The sequence below is a fragment of the Trachymyrmex septentrionalis genome, unplaced genomic scaffold, assembly GCF_001594115.1.
Source record: "Trachymyrmex septentrionalis isolate Tsep2-gDNA-1 unplaced genomic scaffold, Tsep1.0 scaffold25, whole genome shotgun sequence".
Classification (NCBI taxonomy): Eukaryota; Metazoa; Arthropoda; class Insecta; order Hymenoptera; family Formicidae; genus Trachymyrmex; species Trachymyrmex septentrionalis.
This window is the reverse complement of record NW_017305408.1, coordinates 2,728,539-2,749,316: the sequence shown is the minus strand read 5'-3', so window position 1 is coordinate 2,749,316 and position 20,778 is coordinate 2,728,539. Positions and strand designations below refer to the sequence as shown.

The 20,778-nt window shown below is 36.5% G+C and overlaps 1 protein-coding gene across 1 annotated transcript in view; it reads left to right on the top strand.

The window, feature by feature from the left end:
• The window catches only part of LOC108748920 (laminin subunit alpha), a 20,155-nt gene extending 678 nt beyond the window's left edge, over nt 1-19,477 (top strand). The window contains exons 2-29 of the mRNA XM_018487343.1: nt 1,693-1,839; nt 2,888-3,295; nt 3,491-3,704; nt 3,965-4,174; nt 4,979-5,251; nt 5,335-5,472; nt 5,798-6,070; nt 6,215-6,514; nt 6,661-6,819; nt 6,891-9,225; nt 9,349-9,849; nt 9,920-10,151; nt 10,232-10,940; nt 11,178-11,404; nt 11,493-12,252; nt 12,364-12,641; nt 12,718-12,905; nt 13,065-13,602; nt 13,714-13,844; nt 13,922-14,765; nt 14,845-15,385; nt 15,465-15,554; nt 17,211-17,414; nt 17,510-17,676; nt 17,751-17,990; nt 18,057-18,216; nt 18,333-18,560; nt 18,746-19,477. Of these exons, the coding sequence (XP_018342845.1) occupies nt 1,693-1,839; nt 2,888-3,295; nt 3,491-3,704; nt 3,965-4,174; nt 4,979-5,251; nt 5,335-5,472; nt 5,798-6,070; nt 6,215-6,514; nt 6,661-6,819; nt 6,891-9,225; nt 9,349-9,849; nt 9,920-10,151; nt 10,232-10,940; nt 11,178-11,404; nt 11,493-12,252; nt 12,364-12,641; nt 12,718-12,905; nt 13,065-13,602; nt 13,714-13,844; nt 13,922-14,765; nt 14,845-15,385; nt 15,465-15,554; nt 17,211-17,414; nt 17,510-17,676; nt 17,751-17,990; nt 18,057-18,216; nt 18,333-18,560; nt 18,746-19,014 (10,764 nt within the window). The 3' untranslated portion in view covers nt 19,015-19,477. The remainder of the gene's footprint in view (nt 1-1,692; nt 1,840-2,887; nt 3,296-3,490; nt 3,705-3,964; nt 4,175-4,978; nt 5,252-5,334; nt 5,473-5,797; nt 6,071-6,214; nt 6,515-6,660; nt 6,820-6,890; nt 9,226-9,348; nt 9,850-9,919; nt 10,152-10,231; nt 10,941-11,177; nt 11,405-11,492; nt 12,253-12,363; nt 12,642-12,717; nt 12,906-13,064; nt 13,603-13,713; nt 13,845-13,921; nt 14,766-14,844; nt 15,386-15,464; nt 15,555-17,210; nt 17,415-17,509; nt 17,677-17,750; nt 17,991-18,056; nt 18,217-18,332; nt 18,561-18,745) is intronic.
• The last annotated feature ends 1,301 nt before the right edge of the window (nt 19,478-20,778 follow it).

The window sequence follows — 20,778 nt, the reverse complement described above, 5'->3', positions numbered from 1 at the left end:
ATATATATTAAAATTATATAGATATAGAAATAATTTATAGAATAGAATAGAAAAAAATCATATTTTTTCGCAACTTAAATTAATATTTTGATATACAACAATCGGTTGAATAAATATCGTGAACGTGAACATGAACGTGATTAAAATTGATTTAACGAATACTCTTGCATGCCAAGGAATTTGATGTTTTCGTCTTCAGTATTCGCACCGAATTTTATCTATTATCATTAGGTCCTACGAGTCCAAGAGTTTATCAGTACTGAGGCTCGATTACTCAACTATTTACTTCCTTTTTTTGTCTTCTTTCGTATCTTTATTCATATTAATAACTATTCGCATACATCGTCAAAATAAATGTAATATTTTATGTAAACATTTATAGTTATATATCATTTCGCACTTTTTCTGTCTTTTTATCTGAGAATTACGATAAGGTGTTATGATAAAGAATCGAGAGAGATGAATGAAACCATTGATTAGTTTTCATCAATCGAACGGCGGCATATAAAGGAGTTTATTGAAGAAATTGATGAGATTTTTTTCACGTATCTTTTTTATTATATATAAAGCTTACTCATACATTGTGTTAATAAATTTATATATGTATATTTCACGCTATTATATTTTAAATATTTTGAGATAAAATTAAAAAATTTCTACAAAATTTCGAATTAACATTTAATTCCGCAAAAATAATTATGAATAAATTATCAAATAAATAAAATAAAATGAATTTCTATGTATTTTTGTAATACGTCTGTAAATCTCCAGCGTGACTATCCAGAGACATTTTTGGCTATTCTGAAAATTAATATTCTCCGCTATATATTAAACATTTGTCGACAAATCAGAACAAAAGACGATTATAAGGCTCTTCTATAAGATCCAACTAAAAACCAGTTCGCACAGTCTATGATTGTGTTTGAAGAATGCGCTAGACTCGCAGGATCGCGTTTCCTACATGATGCTTTATCGTCGACAGTAGAAATCACTCGCACACTGATGAATTTCGCACAGTATACAATATATTTATTAAAAATATTAATGTAATGCCTTTAATATTAACGTTTATTTTTTTGTAATGTTAAAATATTGTAAAATCTGAAAATTTCATTCTAATTGTCGAAACTGTTTCTATAATTGTCTGTATATTTATATTTTAATTGGATTACACTGTTGATCGGCATCTATCTGGTTCATTGATACTTAAGAACACGAGGCGTTCATCAATTTGACATCGTTTTTCATCGTATACCTATCTATGTGGGTAAAAGAAGATGAAACCGAAGTGAACTAGAAGCGAGGAGTCTGATAAAACGGAAGATATGAATGACCTCTCGATAACACTCGATCGTTCACCCATCCGAAATTAAGAAGCTTTCTGTGTCATATACAGATTCCAGAAAAAGAGATCTTCCTTTATATATTTATCTTTTAACTATCTAAATTTACTCCTATATATTAAAATTCGCAATAAAAAATTTTTTCTTAACATATTTTAATATATACAGCAAGTAGTGAAGTAAACGTGTGACGAAAGTAAATAAAAATTATATGGGTTGAGTTTCTTCTCATAAAAAATTCTTATTTTATTCATCTCTTACATATAAAATAAATCTCCTAAATTAGATTCCATTAATTAATTAATTCTTTTGTCTTTTCAATATAACGACAAATATTGTTTTCTCATAGGTATGCGATTATTGTGATCCTGAAAATCCTGAAAAAAGTCACCCGCCCGAATATGCGGTCGATGGTATGGAAACGTGGTGGCAATCACCACCTTTATCCAGGGGGATGAAATACAATGAAGTCAATCTGACGATCAATCTGGGACAGGTGAGTCACTAAGATATCAAATATATAGATTATTAACGAAAGTTTTCGGAGCATGTAAAGATCTGATTCAGAAGTAACAGGAAATAATGATGCGCAATTCTTTTATCGGCGACATAAACATTCTATCGCACAAGTAGGCGTTTTCCTGCAAGTGGGAAGATTTATCATTGGTTTACTTCCGGAGAGTAATGAAAAGTGTTAAAGTCTCGAAGATGAACGAGGGAAAATGGAATTATCAATAATATTAATTATTTTTATCATCGAAAATTGCCGCGGCGCCATATTTTTTCAAAAATTTTTTGCGAATATCTTAGTTTTTATTAAATTAATATCTAATTAATCCGATGTTTGTATTGAAACTATTTGGATATCAATCTACATTCATACAATTCTATTAGTGTAACTAGCTGTTATTAGAAGTGTATGTTTATTTTTGCATACTCAAAGGTTCCCTGCTGTCGCTCCCTCGCTAATCATCTTCTTAGAAAGGCTCATTTACACCATTGTTAGAACATTCCTACTTCTCTTTCTCTCTTTCTTTCTCTCTCTTTAATAATTGCAACGCTTTTTAAAATGTCTCATCTCTTTTTTCTCTCTTTAGTCCTGATATGTTCTTTATTCTTATTTTGCTCGTCCCAAATTTCTTAGCTCTAAAAAAAGGATAAATTTTTGTCTCTATCTATCTCTCTTTCTATCTCGCTTTTTCTTTCTGCCAGCCTTTATGCTTGAGATTTCGGTAATCGTTCTCTTTTAAAGCATCGAACCTTGTATGGCACACATCTGGCATTCAGTCCTCGATTTAAACTTTGGTTCATATTACTTTATCTGAAATAGCAGGAACGTATTCATATGAAATTAAGATCGAAAGCTATAAATTTCCATAGATAAAGCAATAATATGGAATCCTCCGTAAAAAATAATGTATATAATAATTATTGGGACAAAAAAATTTCTGAAAAAACAAAGAAAAAAATGGATAAAAATGTTTGCCAGAAACGAATAAAGGCCGAGGAAATAGAAGGGAAAATTTCAAACAGACTTTTTTCAGGAATTTCACGTAGCTTACGTTTACATACGAATGGGCAATTCACCTCGGCCAGGACTCTGGGTCCTGGAGAAGTCGAAAGATTATGGCAAGACTTGGTCGCCCTGGCAATACTTTTCGGATTCTGCCAGCGATTGTCTGACCTACTTTGGAGTGGACAGTCACAAACCGATTACTCGAGATGACAGCGTAATCTGCACAACTGAATATTCAAAAGTCGTCCCCCTTGAGGGTGGCGAGATTCCGATCTCGATTCTAAATAATCGACCCTCAGCGAAACATTATTTCAATTCGACTTTGTTGCAAGAATGGACGCGGGCAACCAACGTTCGTTTCCGCTTTCTCAGGACGAAGAACTTGTTGGGGCATCTCATGTCTGTCGTTCGTCAAGATCCTACCGTTACCAGAAGAGTAAGTTACACGTTAACACTTAAATTTGCTCTCATTTTCTCGATGATATTTGATTCTATATGATAAATAATTAATATCTATGCTTGTCATTGAAATACATTTTTAATTAACGGTACAAAGGAAATTCTAAAATTTGTTCGTAATCGCTATTTTTTTTTATAATTTGACGTTTAAAGAAGTTTATTTGTATTACAGTACTTTTATTCGATCAAAGATATCAGCATTGGCGGTCGTTGTATGTGCAACGGTCACGCGGACACTTGCGACATTCAAGACCCCAACATGCCGAAGAAACTGGTCTGCCGGTGCCAGCACAATACTTGCGGGCCTCAGTGTGCAACGTGTTGCAAGGGTTTCGAACAAAAAAAATGGAGACAGTCCACAGCATCACAGAAATTCATATGCGAACGTAAAAACAATTTACTATCTTAATATTTACACCAAGACAAGAATTAGCTATATCTATCAATTATTATACGAATAACAAACAAATTTATTAAGAATATTAATTTTAGTTATTGGAAATTATTTTTTTTACCTGTAAATTATTTATAGTAACAAGTTCATTTCTATTTCTTCATTAAAATTATTGCTACTTTGCTCTATGAGAATAGTAGAATTTGCAGAGGTAGACTATCTTTTTTTTTAGCAGTGAATTCATATTTGCAGCCTGCAACTGTTTCGGACATTCGGACGAGTGTATTTACGATCCAAACATCGATGAAAAACACTTATCATTGGATATTCACGGTAATTACGAGGGTGGTGGTATTTGTCAAAATTGCAAGCACAATACTGAAGGCATCAACTGCAACCGCTGCAAACCCAAATTCTACAGACCTTGGGACAAACCACTCAACGCAACCGACGTATGTCAGCGTAAGTTTATTTAAGATAAACATTACTATATATATATATATAAAAGAAGAGCAAAGACCCAGTAATGTAACAAATTTTAATTTAAATTTAATCATAAAATTCAGATAATAATTACAAAACGACAAACAAACGTTTCGACTCCGCTCGAGTCATTTTCAATGTCGCGGTAATATTCAAACATCGCTACAAAAATATCTATGGTATTACATTCTTCATATCGTGTAATGCCTTGCAAGTCAATTATATCAGAATTCAAAGTAGTGACAATTGCAATGTCGAATAATTCATTGCGTTATTCGACATCGTGGAAGTCAGTTTGCTGCTCTTGCAAATTTGCTCCAATTAAAAAACCAATGTGCGATATGGATTATCATCTACGTGCGTTTTCTCTCTTTTTTATTAATAGACTCTCAACACTTTTACCGATATTGACAAGAATATTGTTTTTCTGACTACTTTGAATTCTGATATAACTGATTCGCAAGGCACTACACGATATAAAGAATATATATCATAGATATTTTTATAGCGATGTTTGAATATTATCGCAACATTGAAAATGACTCGAGCAGAGTTGAAATGTTTGTTTGTCGTTTTGTAATCATTATATAAATTTTATGATTAAATTTAAATTAAAGTTTGTTACTACATTATTGGCTCTTTGCTTTTCTTTTACATATATTGTTTTATACTTACAGAGCCTTATTATATATATATAATTATTTATGAATAAAAATTACTTTCAATATTTCTTATTTATTTTAATAGAATTTTACAAACTGCTCTTTTTACATGTTTAATTAGCCTGTAATTGTGATTATTTTTACTCGACTGGAAATTGTTCCGATTCCACTGGAAAATGCGAGTGCCGCAAAGAATTTACACCGCCGAATTGCGATACTTGCAATTACGGATACTTTGGTTATCCTAATTGCTTACCCTGTCAATGTGATTTGCGAGGCACTGACGGTTATCATTGTGAAGCAACTGACGGTTATTGTCCCTGCAAGCTAAACTATGCCGGTCACTATTGTAATCTCTGCGCGGAGGGATATTATAATTTTCCCGATTGCTTACGTAAGTGAAGCTTTTAAAAGTTATTTCGACGTCTTTTTAGAGTAAAATTATTTGAAAGGTAACGTCAATCACTACGATTTCAGCTTGTGATTGCAATCCTCTGAGTGCTCTGGACAATGTATGCGATGTGATATCTGGTAACTGCACGTGCAAAAACAATTACGGAGGCAGAACTTGTGACATTTGCGAGGACGGCTATTTCAATTATCCTTTTTGCACATGTACGACATAAGTTTTTAAGTTATTATAATTTTATATATATATTTGAAGAAATACTATGACCATTATAGCATAATAATTTATATATTTTATCAATGACAATAACACAGATTTCAGTAAACTGCTGATGATTTTTTTCTAATGTCTATCTTCTTTTATTCTTCTTGTTCTGTAGAAATTTAATTCTCCCTTCTTTAATAAGAAAATATTTTTAGATCTTTTGCATCACAAAATTTAACATTGTTGTTTGAATGTAATACAATAAAACAGGATAAATTCTGTTTTTATGTCTATGACACGAATCTTATTTCTTTGTGCGACTTGCAGATTGTAATTGTGATGCGCGTGGAACGGAACCCGGTATTTGCGACAAGACGAATGGTAGTTGTTCGTGTAAGGAAGGATACGGTGGTATTAGATGCGACCAATGTACACCTGGATATTACGGCTATCCCAATTGCGTGCCATGCAATTGTAGTTCCGTCGGTTCATCCAGCATCAGTTGTGATTCCACGGGCAAGTGTTCATGCCTTGCCAATTTCGCCGGAAGGACTTGCAGTCAATGCAGTCCAGGATACTACAAATATCCGGAATGCGTTGGTATGTAATTCATGCCAAAGTTCTCATTATTTTATTATCTTTAAATAATTTAATAATATTGACATTTTAATTTATCTTAGTAATTAAATTAATCAATATTTATCTTTTGTGTCAATTAAATATCTTCTAATATTTTAATCTTAGCATGCAGTTGCGATAGTCATGGCTCGATCGGTGTGTCCTGTGACGGCGAAGGTAAATGCCAATGCCGCGAGAACTTCGATGGCATTCGGTGTGAGCAATGTAAAGAGGGTTACTACAACTTTCCTACTTGCGAGGGTTGCAACTGCGATCCGGCTGGCATAGTTGCAACTTTCCAAGGTTGCGGCTCTTTGCCGCCCGGTGAACTTTGTCAGTGCAAGGAGCGCGTTGAAGGAAGAATATGTAATCAATGCAAGCCGCTTTATTGGAATCTGCAGCCTTACAATCCAGACGGTTGCGAAGGTTCGGATTTGTTTCAGACATAATAAATAACTTCTTTATAAAATTAATATTGTATTTATAATGTAATTATGTTTTTGTTTGAAAAAGGAATAATTCTATAACATTAAAATATTTGATTTTTTTAATAAAGTGTATTTATATTTAAGAATGTCATTGTAACATTCCTGGAGTCATCGGCAGCATCGGCGAGTGTGACACTAAGACTGGACAGTGTATCTGCAAACCTGGCGTAACTGACAGAGGATGCAGCCGATGCATCGACGGAACATATAATCTTCAGGAAGACAATCTCTTTGGTTGTTCTGGTAGGTCAATCAACTATATTCCGTTTTGTAATATTTAATTTTTAATTTTAACGCCACATCTTTCAATCAAGATTGCTCTTGCGACGTTGGCGGTTCCGTCAACCCGATATGTGACAAGCAAACTGGCCAATGCCCTTGCCAACCACGAATTACCGGTTTAACGTGCAAGGAACCTCTAAAGGCGCATTACTTCCCTACTCTTCATCAGTATCAATACGAAGCCGAAGTTGGTAAAACTCCCAGTGGTAGCGGTGTCCCCTATGGTTTCGCGGAAGACATCTTTCCGGGCTTCAGTTGGAAGGGTTACGCCGAGTTTACTAATCAACAAAAAGAGATTATACTGGGCGTGGGTATCGGCAAATCTTCGCTCTATCGGATGGTTTTACGTTATGTTAATCCCAATAATGATCCCATTCTCGGTACTATCACTATCATTCCTGACAGTCCATCTGAGATAGAGCAACAGTTTATAGTCAATTTTAAGCCGACCACGCGACCATCCTTCGTAACAGTTGCCGGAGCACATGGCAATCATCCATTGCCCATGGTGATGAATCCCGGACACTGGTCCATCAAAATTAGTACAAAGAGAAGTATGTTCCTTGATTACTTTGTTTTATTACCATCGGAATACTATGAGGGCGGCATATTGACACAGGACGTGAATGTGCCCTGCGAAGTCGGCTACAAGGGACTCTGCAGGCACTATGGATATCCGAACTTGACATGGTTCGATTCAGTCCATGGCGCTGGTGGCTTTCTTAGCGAGAATAATGTCCGGATCCCATTAACCGAGTATTTTACCGATCACGAGACCTTGCAAGAAATTAACGAGGATGAGGTACCACTCATAAACAATCAACAAGAAGAAATCCATTTTGAACTAAGAATCAGCAAACCTGGTCCTCACGTTCTCGTGGTAACTTATGTCACTCCGCGGGATGAGCAAGATACCTCGGTACTGTTAATTGAAGCGAATACGGTTGGCAAAGGCAAAGTCATCCTCAATCCCTGTAGGTATACCAGTACATGTCGTCAGGTTGTTACGGATACCTACGGTAAGGTGGCCGTCATGAATTTCCCATCAAATTACGTTAGCTTGGTACTGACCGGTGAATCGACCTCAAACGTCGCGATCGACTCGATAGTGGCGATTCCCTATCATCAATGGTCACTGGATTATATAAAACCCAAATCTGTCTGTGTAAGGAAAAATGGCAAATGTATACAAGGACTTTTTCCCGATGCCGCCGACGCCAAGAAGATCGAATTCGAGACTTCTAACAACATTCTCGAAGCTGAAACTCGACCTCCCGGTATTTATGATAACGCCACTAAATTGATCTACCTAAGTGATGGTGATATGGTGGATATTCACGCGAAGGTGTCCCAACCGGGAGATTACATCTTTGTGGTACAATATTATCAACCGGATCATCCTCAGTTCGAGCTAGATGTGTTAGTGCAGAACGGCAAATTCTACGAGGCGAAAGTGCCGGTTCCTCACTGTCCTAGTAACAGCGGCTGTCGCAGCATTATACGTCAAATTGATAACAACGATACCAGATTTCAACTGATTGAAAATTTTGTGCTGACACTGAAAGAGCCTGGCCATGGTATCTGGTTAGACTATATCCTGGTGATCCCGGCGGATCAGTACAATGAAAAGATCCTCAGTAAATTGCAGTTCGACGAGACAAATGAATTCATTAAACGTTGCGGCAGCAATCATTTCCATATCAATGTCACCGAGGATGGTTTCTGCCGTGACTCAACTTTTTCGTTAACGGCTAATTATAATAATGGTGCATTGCCTTGCAATTGCGACGGCGAAGGCTCTACCAGCTTCGAGTGCGAAAAATTCGGCGGCCAATGTCCTTGTCGACCGAATATCATCGGCAGACGATGCGAGATTTGCAAGTCTGGCTTTTATGGTTTCCCCAGATGTAGACCATGTAATTGTCCTGCTCTTTGTGAACGGGATACCGGCAGATGCATTTGTCCATCTCGAGTAACGGGTCAACGATGCGATCAATGTGAACCCGGCACCTACGGATTCCACCCGATTATCGGCTGCGAGGAGTGCAATTGTTCACCCCTGGGCGTATTGGATGGTGATCTGCAGTGCGATTTATTCGACGGCAGTTGCCGTTGCAAGGAGAACGTGGTGGGCCGGCAATGTGACCGTTGCCGCGCCGGTTACTCGCAGTTTCCGCATTGCGAACGCTGCGACTGCGATTCACGCGGTACAACTGCCGATATCTGCGATCAATATACGGCCGAGTGCTTCTGCAAGGCAAATGTGCAAGGTCAGGCGTGCGACGTGTGCCGCGAGGGCACCTTCAATATTCAGGCTGAAAATACAGACGGTTGTACTAAGTGCTTCTGCTTTGGCAAGACTACTAGGTACGTTCCATATTTGCCATCGTCATTATTAGTAAATTCTATAAATCATCATTAATAAGGATTAATTATTATCAACGTGTAAGTTAAAAGAATTTTTTTTTAAAAGATGTAATCTTCATTCAGATGCGCCTCCGCGAATCTCTATTGGACTCATCTTATGGATATGGCTTGGGAATTGATCACACCCATTGATAAGAGTGGCAACTTTACCACTTTATCAACCTATCCCGTAGAGAATGCAACTGCAATCACAGTCTCGCTCATTGCCAACGACACTTTCGAGAACGTCATCTACTTTTCGGCACCTGATACCTATCTCGATAAAAAATTGACTTCTTACGGTGGTTACTTAAATTATAGCGTCTATTATAGCACGGGACCCTTCGGCAAGGCTGTCAGTGCCGCCGATGTAATTCTTCAAGGTGCCAATATTACGTTATTTTATTATTCCGATGAACAGCCACCATCCTTTGTCAACTTTAGAGCGTCCGTCCGCCTAATCGAAGCTAACTTTGTAACTAGCAACAGACTCAGCGCTACTAGAGAACAAATTATGGTTGTTCTCGAAGATCTACGTGGAATATACGTGCGTGCTACGTACTGGAATCCCAGTATTATGGCTTCGTACGTATCAATGATTCTTTCAAGATATCGAAGGATTGTTATTATTTCCATGTAATAAATATCTTTATAGATTATCATATGTAACTTGGGACATTACAACGGAACAATATTCAGCTCAATATAGCATCCCGGCTGGCAGCGTAGAACAGTGTCAATGTCCACCCAATTATCAAGGACTTTCATGCGAGGAATGCGCTCCAGGATATTATAGGATCAAATCAGGACCATACGGAGGCTACTGCGCGCCTTGTCAATGTAACGGTCATGCGACTGCGTGCGATGTAAACACTGGAATCTGTCAGGTGAATTATGAGAACTTCTCTGAGTTTCAAAATTTATTTATTTTTTTTTAAGTCTATAACTTTCTTAATTTTCTTCATAGAATTGCAAGAATGGAACCACCGGCGATCATTGCGAATTTTGCGAACAAGGTTACTACGGTAACGCCACTGTGGGCACACCGACGGATTGTCTGATTTGTGCATGCCCGTTACCGGTTGCCTCCAATAACTTTGCCACCGGCTGCGAGGTGAATGAGGAGGGCAACAAGATTAGCTGCGACTGCCTACCCGGATATTACGGTGCTCGATGTGAGGCTTGCGCTGCTGGCTACTATGGCAATCCTGAAGTGTACGGCGATTACTGCAAGCCATGCGAATGCTCCGGCAATATTGACACCAATCAAATTGGCTCATGTGACAGTATCACTGGTCAGTGTTTACAATGTTTAAACAATACCTACGGTGAAGCGTGTAATCTGTGCGCTCCCGGTTATTTCGGTGATGCCGTGGAGCGGAAGGACTGTCGTAGTTGCGTATGCGATGACTGCGGGATGGAACATTGCGACAGCTACAGCGGACAATGTTTCTGTCGAGAAAATGTTATTGGCGAACGATGCGATCACTGTGCACCCAATCATTATGGTTTCGGTACCTGCAATGGATGCAGACCATGCGACTGCGACTTGGCCTCCGAGAGTAGCCAATGCGACGGAGAAACGGGACAATGCAAATGCATGCCAGGTGTCACCGGTCGCAGATGCGACCAATGTATCCAGGGATATTGGAATTACGGACGTGATGGATGCACATGTAAGATCATTTTTCACTACAATTTCTCACTTTTATAAATATCGCGAATAAAATTGTCAATCGTAGAACAAAAATTTATTTTGCTAAGAACAAGATTGTGTTTCATGTTTTTCTTCAATCGCTCAATAATTATTAAACGGTCTTTACGAATTAAAATTTGTTTAGATTAAAGATTAGATGAATCATTAGGATAATCCTACAGTAAAAATTAAATGTACAATCATCCGTTTCTTTCAGCGTGTGAATGTAACACTGGTTATTCCGTCGGCGTGTCTTGTGACACAACCACTGGTCAATGCACCTGTTTACCTGGTGTGATTGGTGAAAAGTGCGACCACTGTCCATATCGGCACGTGCTTATTCCGTCGCAAGGTTGTTTCTCCTGCGGTTCCTGCACGGGAAATCTTTTGGATGTCACAGATGAACTAGCCGATTTAGTAGAACCTGTCTCGCGCGAGTATAGTGTAAATAAAATACAGTAATTCATGAATATATTGATATTTTACATTATTTAAAAATTAATGTAACTTAATGTTCTTGATACACTTTCAGACGGTTGCGGAAGGCTACTTTACGAATCAACGACTTAAATTTATCAACGATACGGTCAACGAGCTCTACCCCGAAGTTAAATTATTAGATCCAAATCGGGTAAATCTACTACCGTTGCAAGAGAAGCTGAAGCAGCTAGAAAATGAAGTGTACTATCAGAAACAACAAATTGATTTTACCGCTGAGGACAGCGGCAAATGGAAGGACAACGCGGAGAATACATTGCAGGACATGAACACTCTGGAGGAAGATGTGGTACACAAGATCGACTTAGTGAATCAGATCGTATCGGAAGTGCAATCATTAGCACTGAATATTGAATTGGGAACGGGCGCCAAGGTCGATAATGCATTGAACGAAGCGAAGGAGATTCTAAAAAAAATAAAGGATGTCTCCTTCATTGAATTTCGGGACAATGCCGTGGACCAAGCGAATCAGGCCAATATTCTAATTTCCGAAATGCAGCAGTACAGTTTTCCGGCCAGCAATCTAAGCTTCGCTGTGACTGACCTTAACGTCAGGATAAAAAATATCAGTGTCAAGATGGATGATCTACTGGACACCGTGAAAATAGCTCAAGATACTGCTAGTATAGCAGATAAGCTGAATCGAGAGAATAGAATCGCTGCACAAAGTGGCAATCTTGATGTTGTGAAAAATTCCACTGCCGAAGCGAGAGAAGACTTGGAGGCTGGAGAACAACTCAAGAATAACGCTAGTGATTTTCTTAATCATGCAAAGACCAATATCGATCTTCTACGTGAGTATTTTTGATATTTTGATAGTTTGATTAATAATTGTAAAAATAATGATAAATATGATTGCAAAAATGATTTTCTTTTTCTTTAGAATTTCCTTTTTTTTTTTCTAGGAATTAACACTGACAGCGATGTGATTGATCAACTGAATAACACCATTGCGTTAAATGATGAAATGTTGATCGATCTGGCTGAGCCAGTGCAGAAAGCCCAAGTTCACGCAGCATATCTACACAATCGTTCATTAGAATTGGATAGTCTATTAACTGATACTCGTAATACTAACGCGGTGAGGGCCGTTTCAGCATACAGGGATATTGAAACCGCAATTCAAGCTGCGAAAGATGCTGCAGACAATGCCATAATTGCTGCTGAGAACGCAACATCACTGGTAAAAAGCTGAACATCATAATTTTAATTCATATTTACTTTTTTTAAATAAATTTTATTTTATTTATTAATGTCAGACTGATGGAATCGAGCAAAAGATGCTGGACTCTCGAAACGAGTGCTTCAAATTGTTAGCCGCCGCGCAGGTCGCTCTAACAAAAACGACGGGCCAGCCCGAGAATGATTTGCGAGACGCAAGAAACAACGCGACTCTGATTGACACTCAAAATAAACGTAACAAGGAGCTTCTCGACTCTATCGACAAGTACAGCTTGCTTCCTATATTTTAATCTCAAGTCTCTCATTTTACTTTCTATAATTAAATATAAAAATAATGTTACTAAATTAAATTGATTTAGAAACAACAAGCATAAGGCACGTTGAGTATTGAAGCATACATCTATTAAATCTATAAAAATTGCAGAACGCTTGGCAACATTCCTTCGCAATCGTCTTCAGTTGCACATGATGCCATGAATCAAGCAATGAATGTCGAAAGTAACATTGAGATTGCCATCGATGACATGAACGGTATTGTGAATCAAATTCCGGAAGATTTGCGGGAGACAAAGCAACTCTCGAAGAATACGTCAGAGACAATCCGCGAAATCTCGCAAGCAAATAAGCAGCTGGATGGTGTAGATAAAGTGATGCCAAGCATCAACAGTCTGCTAAACAGTCTAAATGGTAACCAGAAATCGATCGACGCAACCGGAAATGATTTGCAAAGTAAAATTGAGGCCCTGAGAAACAAAATCGCGAATGCCCGGGAACTGGCCAATCGATTCAAGACCGGTTTGACCTTCTACAGAAACACTACTTTGGAACTGAAGAATCCAGAAAGCCTGCCATTACTATCTACATCCACAAAGATATCCCTATATTTCAGGACCAACAAGACCAACGGTTTTCTGTTGTATCTCGGCAATGAGGAAAAGTCAAAGCTACCACGTTCTAAAGCGGTGAGCCTAATAAAATCTAATACATATATGTATAATAATCATGAAAGCGAGCTAATTTGGATCAAAGAAATATGAAGAAAATTTTCTCAACAATAATTTTATATTTCGTAGCATGATTTCACGGCGTTATTGATTGAAAGCGGATATCCCGTGCTTATAGTCGATCTAGGATCTGGACCAGAAAGGATAAATCACAACAAATTTGTATCGGATAATGTGTGGCGGCAGATAATTATCGACAGGTTGGCATGAACTCATATGGCTTTATGGCTAGTCCAAAGTAATTTTATATTGATGTTTCTCAAAATTTTGCTTTCAGAACTGGCAAAAATGTCAAGTTAATCGTTCGCGAAGATATTGGCGAGGGCAAAGATACATTGTACGAGAAAGAGCGAGTTTTGTCGGGTCCTTATTACATTTTTAATGTGGATCAGGAACATTCGAAGCTCTTTGTCGGTGGTTATCCATCATCCTTCCACATTCAAGATGCTGTAACCGCATCTTCTTTCGAGGGCGAAATGGAGGAACTGATGATAGGCGATATACCGGTATCGTTCTGGAATTTTGTCGACGGAGAGAACAATCAGAAGAGTGCACTCGAACGCGACAAACTCATTAATTTCGCGCCAAGCAGAGGTTACCGTTTTGATCGACACGGTTATGCAATACTCAGCAAAAAGAGCTCGCAGATTACGCCAGATACTAGGAAGTTCATCATCAAACTATCTTTCAAAACTTTTGTGGAGGATGGATTGATTTATTTAATGGGCAAGGGGAGACAATTCTTGTCTATAGAAATAAGAAACGGTCAATTGTTGTATCAGTACGATCTTGGCGAGGGTACTATTGTTTTGAGGTCCTTAAATAAATACAACGATGGTAATTGGCACACTCTAGAGGCCATCAGACAAGATACAATGGGCGCACTGAAGATAGATGACCACACAGTCGCGTCGAGTCAAGAGAGAGGAACTACCAAACCTTTGGCCTCATCGGATCATATTTATTTTGGTGGATATCCGCCTAATGCAAAACGTCCTTATGATTCGGTTACCAACAATGGCTTCGAAGGGTGCATCGATGACGTAGTTATCCTAGACACTTCGGTCGATCTTACGCGCAACGTGCAGGCATTTGGAGTTATGCCTGGTTGTCCAGTCAGGGTAATTAGCGGAATGTTAATTATTCGCAGATTATAAATTTTCGTCTCATCTCGTTAACTCTTGAAATTATTTCTTTCAGTTTGCCAGTCTCGTCTCTTTCGAGAAAAATACACCCGGCTATGTGAGATGGCGCAATTTAGCATCCGATGGTCTACAAGTGAATCTCAAGTTTAAGACATTGGCCAGCAATGGTCTAATTTTCTATGCAACGAACGATGAACTGCAGAACGCGGCTACTAGTTATCTGTCACTGGTGGATGGACAGTTGGTATTTACTAGTCAGGGTGAGGAGCTTAGGACGAGCCCGTCAGATGTTAAATTTAACGATAATGAATGGCACGTGGTAACCGCCACTCATGACCAATCGGCTCTTAGCCTCGACATTGACGATATGGAGAACTATAGCACCGATTCGGCGCCGCCACCGTTGCACTTCCTCTACGGAAACTTATACATTGGTGGACTACCATCAAATTTCGATTTTGGTGAACGGAAAGTCGTGCCTTTCGTCGGTTGCATTGGCGATGCAACTCTCAACAGCGAGATCATAATCAATTTCGCTAATACAACCGAGAGACCATACGCATTTCTAGGAAAATGCAAAGGCAGTGATCAGACGCGTACGTTAAGATATTTTGATTAACAAAATTATTGTCAAATCATATTTTAGCTGTATTTAATCGCTTAAATCCTTTTTAGTTTCACCACCCGTTGTTAAACCTGAATTCTTGCCACCATTATTGCCATCGGAAGGTCCGGAAGATACAGTAGAATTGTCGACTCAAATCAGTAAGTGAAGTAAAACAACTACATAAAATAAAATTTATTTATTATTTAACAAATTAAAGACAAGAATGTAAGGAGAAGTAGGGATGAATCTAAGGAATCTCTTTGATTTGATGGATGGTTGGTACTACTTGCACAAGATAGAATTCAATTCCGTTGATAATGATTTCAAGTAAGTCGAAACGCGTATGGATATTATACGGACATTATACGCCTTTATATTAAAAATGGACTTTTAAACATATCCATTGTTATAAGATACAATATAATAAAAAAAAGGTTAATAAAAGTCAAACAGCAATAAGAGCAATTCTTCAAAATTAGATCAACGCAAATGTATTATTAAATATAAACATATATACAAAATATAAATTATGAAGCTCCAACATAATAAAAAATCTTCAACATTACGGAATATATAATTACATGTTTTGGCCTTGTGTTTAGGCCCTTTTCAAATGTACAAAATTACAACGCAGTGAATTCATAAAAATTTATAAAAATTTAAGACAGACGGTTTTGTTAAAATAAGAAAAGATGAGTTTTCTCAGAGAAGCGGAATAGCTCGTCAAGCGATCGGATAACCGTTTGCGAAATTTCTAATCGTTCTAGTGAAAATATAAAAGAAGGATATATGTAATCAAAACAGTAATATGAAACCAAGCCAGAACGTCTCTTTGATAAAAAAAAATTCACCTCTGAGTCCACAAAAATTAGAAAAATCCATGTCAGAACTAAGATAATCGTCATTATAACGTCAGCAGAGGTAAAAATTAGTATCACATTCTAGTATATAGCGTCAGATAAAGTAACGAAAACCATCAATCTGTCTCGACGAACATAACTAAAATGTGAAGAAACTTGGCAATGCAAAGTCAAACCTTGTTTATAATCGGAATATACGATTTGTGGAGACCTTCCGTATCTGTCTGAAGGTTAAGACTGTTCCTTTATTTCTTAATATCAAGCATCTCTGAGACGTTTATTATAACACAGCTCCTCGTCAAGAATTTGAATATTATTCCAATCAAAATCATATCTCCATGTTGTAATCAATGGTCTGTTATTACCGATTTTGAACTAGTATTCCATCGTATATAATTTTGATGTTCCGAAATTCGTGTTTTTAATCTTCTTCCTGTTTGTCCTACGTTTGTAAGATGCATCACAATCGTTGCAATTTATTTTATACACGACGTTAGATTTGGATAAAGAATCCATGGGATCTTTACGTACCTTAATGTATTTCCGTAGTTTGTTAGAACTAAAATAAGAAACCTTAATGTCATTCTTGTTGTTTAAATTTTTCGGTATTGACGGTACGAAAGGTAGAGTAAACCTAGAAGGGATTCCTCATTATTTTCCGTTATTATCTAAAGTATTAATACGTGCCGACTTTTTGCGCGTGATATCCTTGATTCTTTAATTGATCAAAAATGTATTTAAGACCATTAATTTCCATTGTTATACTTGCGCTCAAAGTACTGCGCTGAGACTCCTACTTCCCCTTACATTCTTGTCTTTAGTTTGTTAAATATTAAGAAATCCTTTAACATTATAATTATTGTTCTCATTATTGTTTTAAAATTTATATATATAAATTGTATTGACATAAATAATGATAAATAGGTAAAACAGAAACAAATTATTTTCTTTTAGATATAATAGAAGTCGATGTGGACAAAGAAGATGAGAAAGAAGAAGAAGAAGAAGAACCAGAACTGGAAGGACGAAATAACGTAGACAAATATGATTTCACTACTACTACGCAAAGGCCAACTGAACAGCCTGAAACTGTCGACAAGTGTCACTTGCCATACTATCCGGCAACAGATCCTGATCTTGAGAATGCTTGGCGATTTGGTATTTTGCATATTTTTAAATATAAGTGGGAAAATATTCAAATGAAAATATTATTAATCAATAAAATTTTTCAAACGCCTGATGACTATTTTTAGGTACTGCAAGGAACAGTAGATTAGAATATAGGTCACTGAATGGAAGGTACAAAGACGACTATGATTTCCAGATTGATATAAAAACAATGGCGGACGATGGAATAATATTTTATACTTCCGATCTCAGTAAGCAAAACTTAATCGCTGTGTATGTGCTCGGTGGAAAGGTAAGGAAATACTTTTCTTCACACGGGAAAGTTGTTTCACAAATCATCTTGATCTTGGAAAATTATTCTTCTAGGTTCATTACAAATTCGATTGTGGAAGCGGACCAGCATTGCTAGTGAGTAAGAAGATGATCAATAACAATCAATGGCATATCATAATCTTCAAGAGAAATGGTAACTACGGTCATTTAACTGTGGATGAAGAGGACGTGATCGGATACTCGTTGGGAAACACCACTGCTATCAATGTCAATCCGCCATTCTTCGTAGGAGGCATTTTGCCAGAAATATCCAGTATTGCGTACACAAATATTGTAAGATTGCATGATCTTTAATCTCATACTCAGGATTGCAAGAGTATAACAATATTTTTGTTTCAGGGTCTTAATAAAACGTTCAGTGGCTGTTTAGGAAATTTCATGACGAATGGACAACCCGTCGGAGAACCATCAGAGAAAGTAGGCGTAATACCTTGCTCGAAGAGAGTCGAGCCCGGTATCTTCTTCTATCCAGGAAATGGCAGTAATTTATTCAAAGCAGGTAAGGAAATTAATACAAATATATGTTTCGTCAAATAAAAAAATATTTCAATATCGTTTCTAATTATAATTAACTAAAGATATTAGTAAAGGCAATAATATTTTATTAATTTTTAGTCGATCGGTTTAATGTGGACCGCACAGTCGATATTCAAATGGATATAAAACCGCGATCTACATCTGGACATTTGCTATCGGTGCACGGTAAAAGGGATTATCTCGTCTTAGAGATGATTAATGGTACCGTCAAATTTCTCATAAAGACGCAAAGAGGCTCGATTGAGACTGCATTCGAGCCAACGAAACCAAACTCCCTGTGTGATGGCCATTGGCACAATATTCGAGGTAGATAACATTTATATTGTCAATTGATGTTAAGAGTACTCTTGGAGCTGTGTGCCATTTTAATATTAACGATTTTTTTATTGATTTGAAGTTTACCTTTAACTAAAAAATAAGGCACTAATGGTTATTAGTAGCAGTTGATTTTACTTAAATCGCGTTCTACTATTACTATTTTTTTTTAACAGCCGTCAAACAGAAAAATGCAGTACTTCTATCAGTCGATCATAAACCAGCACCGCCCGGAATCGGCGGCAAAAACGTAGCTAGAGTCTTATCAAAACATCCGATATTCATCGGTGGACATCCGATGCTGGGAAAAAGATTACGAGGAAGTACCTCGCAGGCTCAATATGTCGGCTGTATCAATAATATTTTGATCAACATGAAACCCGTCAGCATTAGGCCTGAACGAGCCTACGGACAAGTTATCACCGGTGTATGCCCGACAATTTAAAATGATGAAGAAATTCTGAATTTATAGCTTAGCTATAAATAATAGCTTTATTAGCTAGCCAAAATTCTAATCAGATTGTCTTCTCCTCTTCGAAATATTTTATTAATCTCTGACATGCTTAATAAAAAAATAACAGATAAGTAACAAGTCAAAAATTGAACTTGTAAATCTAATAATTTTTCTCTGAAAACAATATTTTCTCGACCAAGAACTATGAAAAATTATTCGTAATAGGATAAGAAAACTCGTTTGTAACCAAAGATATGATTTAACAAAGGATGTAAGTTATAAAATATATGTAGGCATACAGAGGAAGTTGGTTTTAACACAACGCAAACTATTAAAAAGAAAATAAGAATTTTTGTAAAAGTCATAAGCGTTTTTTATTTTGTGAATATATATGTAATATTTGTGCGTTATCGCATTCGGCACATCTTGTAAATAAATCCAAATTCTTATATAATAAGTTCTCAAAAGTTCATTCTCATGGATTTTCGTCTCTTTTTGGCTCAGTCTTAGTATCAATAGTCTTGGTATTAATATTATAGAAATCGCTATTCTAATATAATGCTTGCCTCTTTGTCAAGACACGATGTCATATCACTATAATAATCATAATGAAATTATTTGCGATTGTGAGCACAATATTAGAACATTTTAATGAAGAATAAAATGTATTTATAAATGCAAGTTTGCTAAAAGAATAGCTTTGTATCATATGCAAATTATATGCAATTATTACACTAAAATTTTACGTAAAACTATCCTAGAAGTGCAATCGTGAAAATTATGCGCAAATGATGATTTTAAGAAATTTAATGCTTCTGAGTAATCACTTCAGCCATATTGAATCGTGACATCATAAGCGAGAAATGACGATTTTTTTTGCATACCAAATGTAAATAAAGAGAATTGGAATAAAATGAAATAATAAAATCGCTTTAAAACACTTGTAAAAATAGGCGAAGACTCTCCTTATCTCCCCTGATAATCAGTAGAGTCGAAAAAGACTCGAAGTGAAAATAGACTGTGCATTGAATAAAAATTAACTGAAATTAACTTTTATGACTATTTATTAATTGTCAAAGGAGATAAGAAAAATCTTCACATATCTTAGGTGTTTTAAAGTGATCTCATCATTTCATTTCATCCAATTCTCTTTACAAATGGCATACAAGAAAAATCAACGTGTCACTTATGATGTCACATTTCTCGCTTATAACGTCACGATTCAATATGACTGGAATGAGTACTCCGGAACCTTAACAACGAAATTATATTTTCAAACACATTGAATAAAAATGCCACAAAAATGTCCAAACATAATTTAGAAAATAAAGTATGCACGAATTTTTTAATAAAAATTCGATAAAAATATTCGTTTTTTATTGTAAAATAGATCTTGTAAATTGTTATTATGTTCCTAATAACAATAATGATTAGTCGCGATTTTTTAGCACTAAAGATTTAATATCCCAAAAAAATATGAAAAATCATATAGCATTATTCACTAAATCAGAATTCACAGCCATAGAAACGTTTCTTGCAATGTTTAGTTTTAATATTTATCAATTGCTGATATCTGTCAATATAAGATATACACATTATTTGTGTAATTGAATCTATTTATCACAAGTTGTGACAAGATTTGTGGATTGCATAATCTGATCAAAATGAGAAAAAAATAAAAATACAAGGTATATTAAATCACTTGTGCTAATTGTAAGTAAAATCTGTGCTTTATTGTAATTGTTATGTATATTA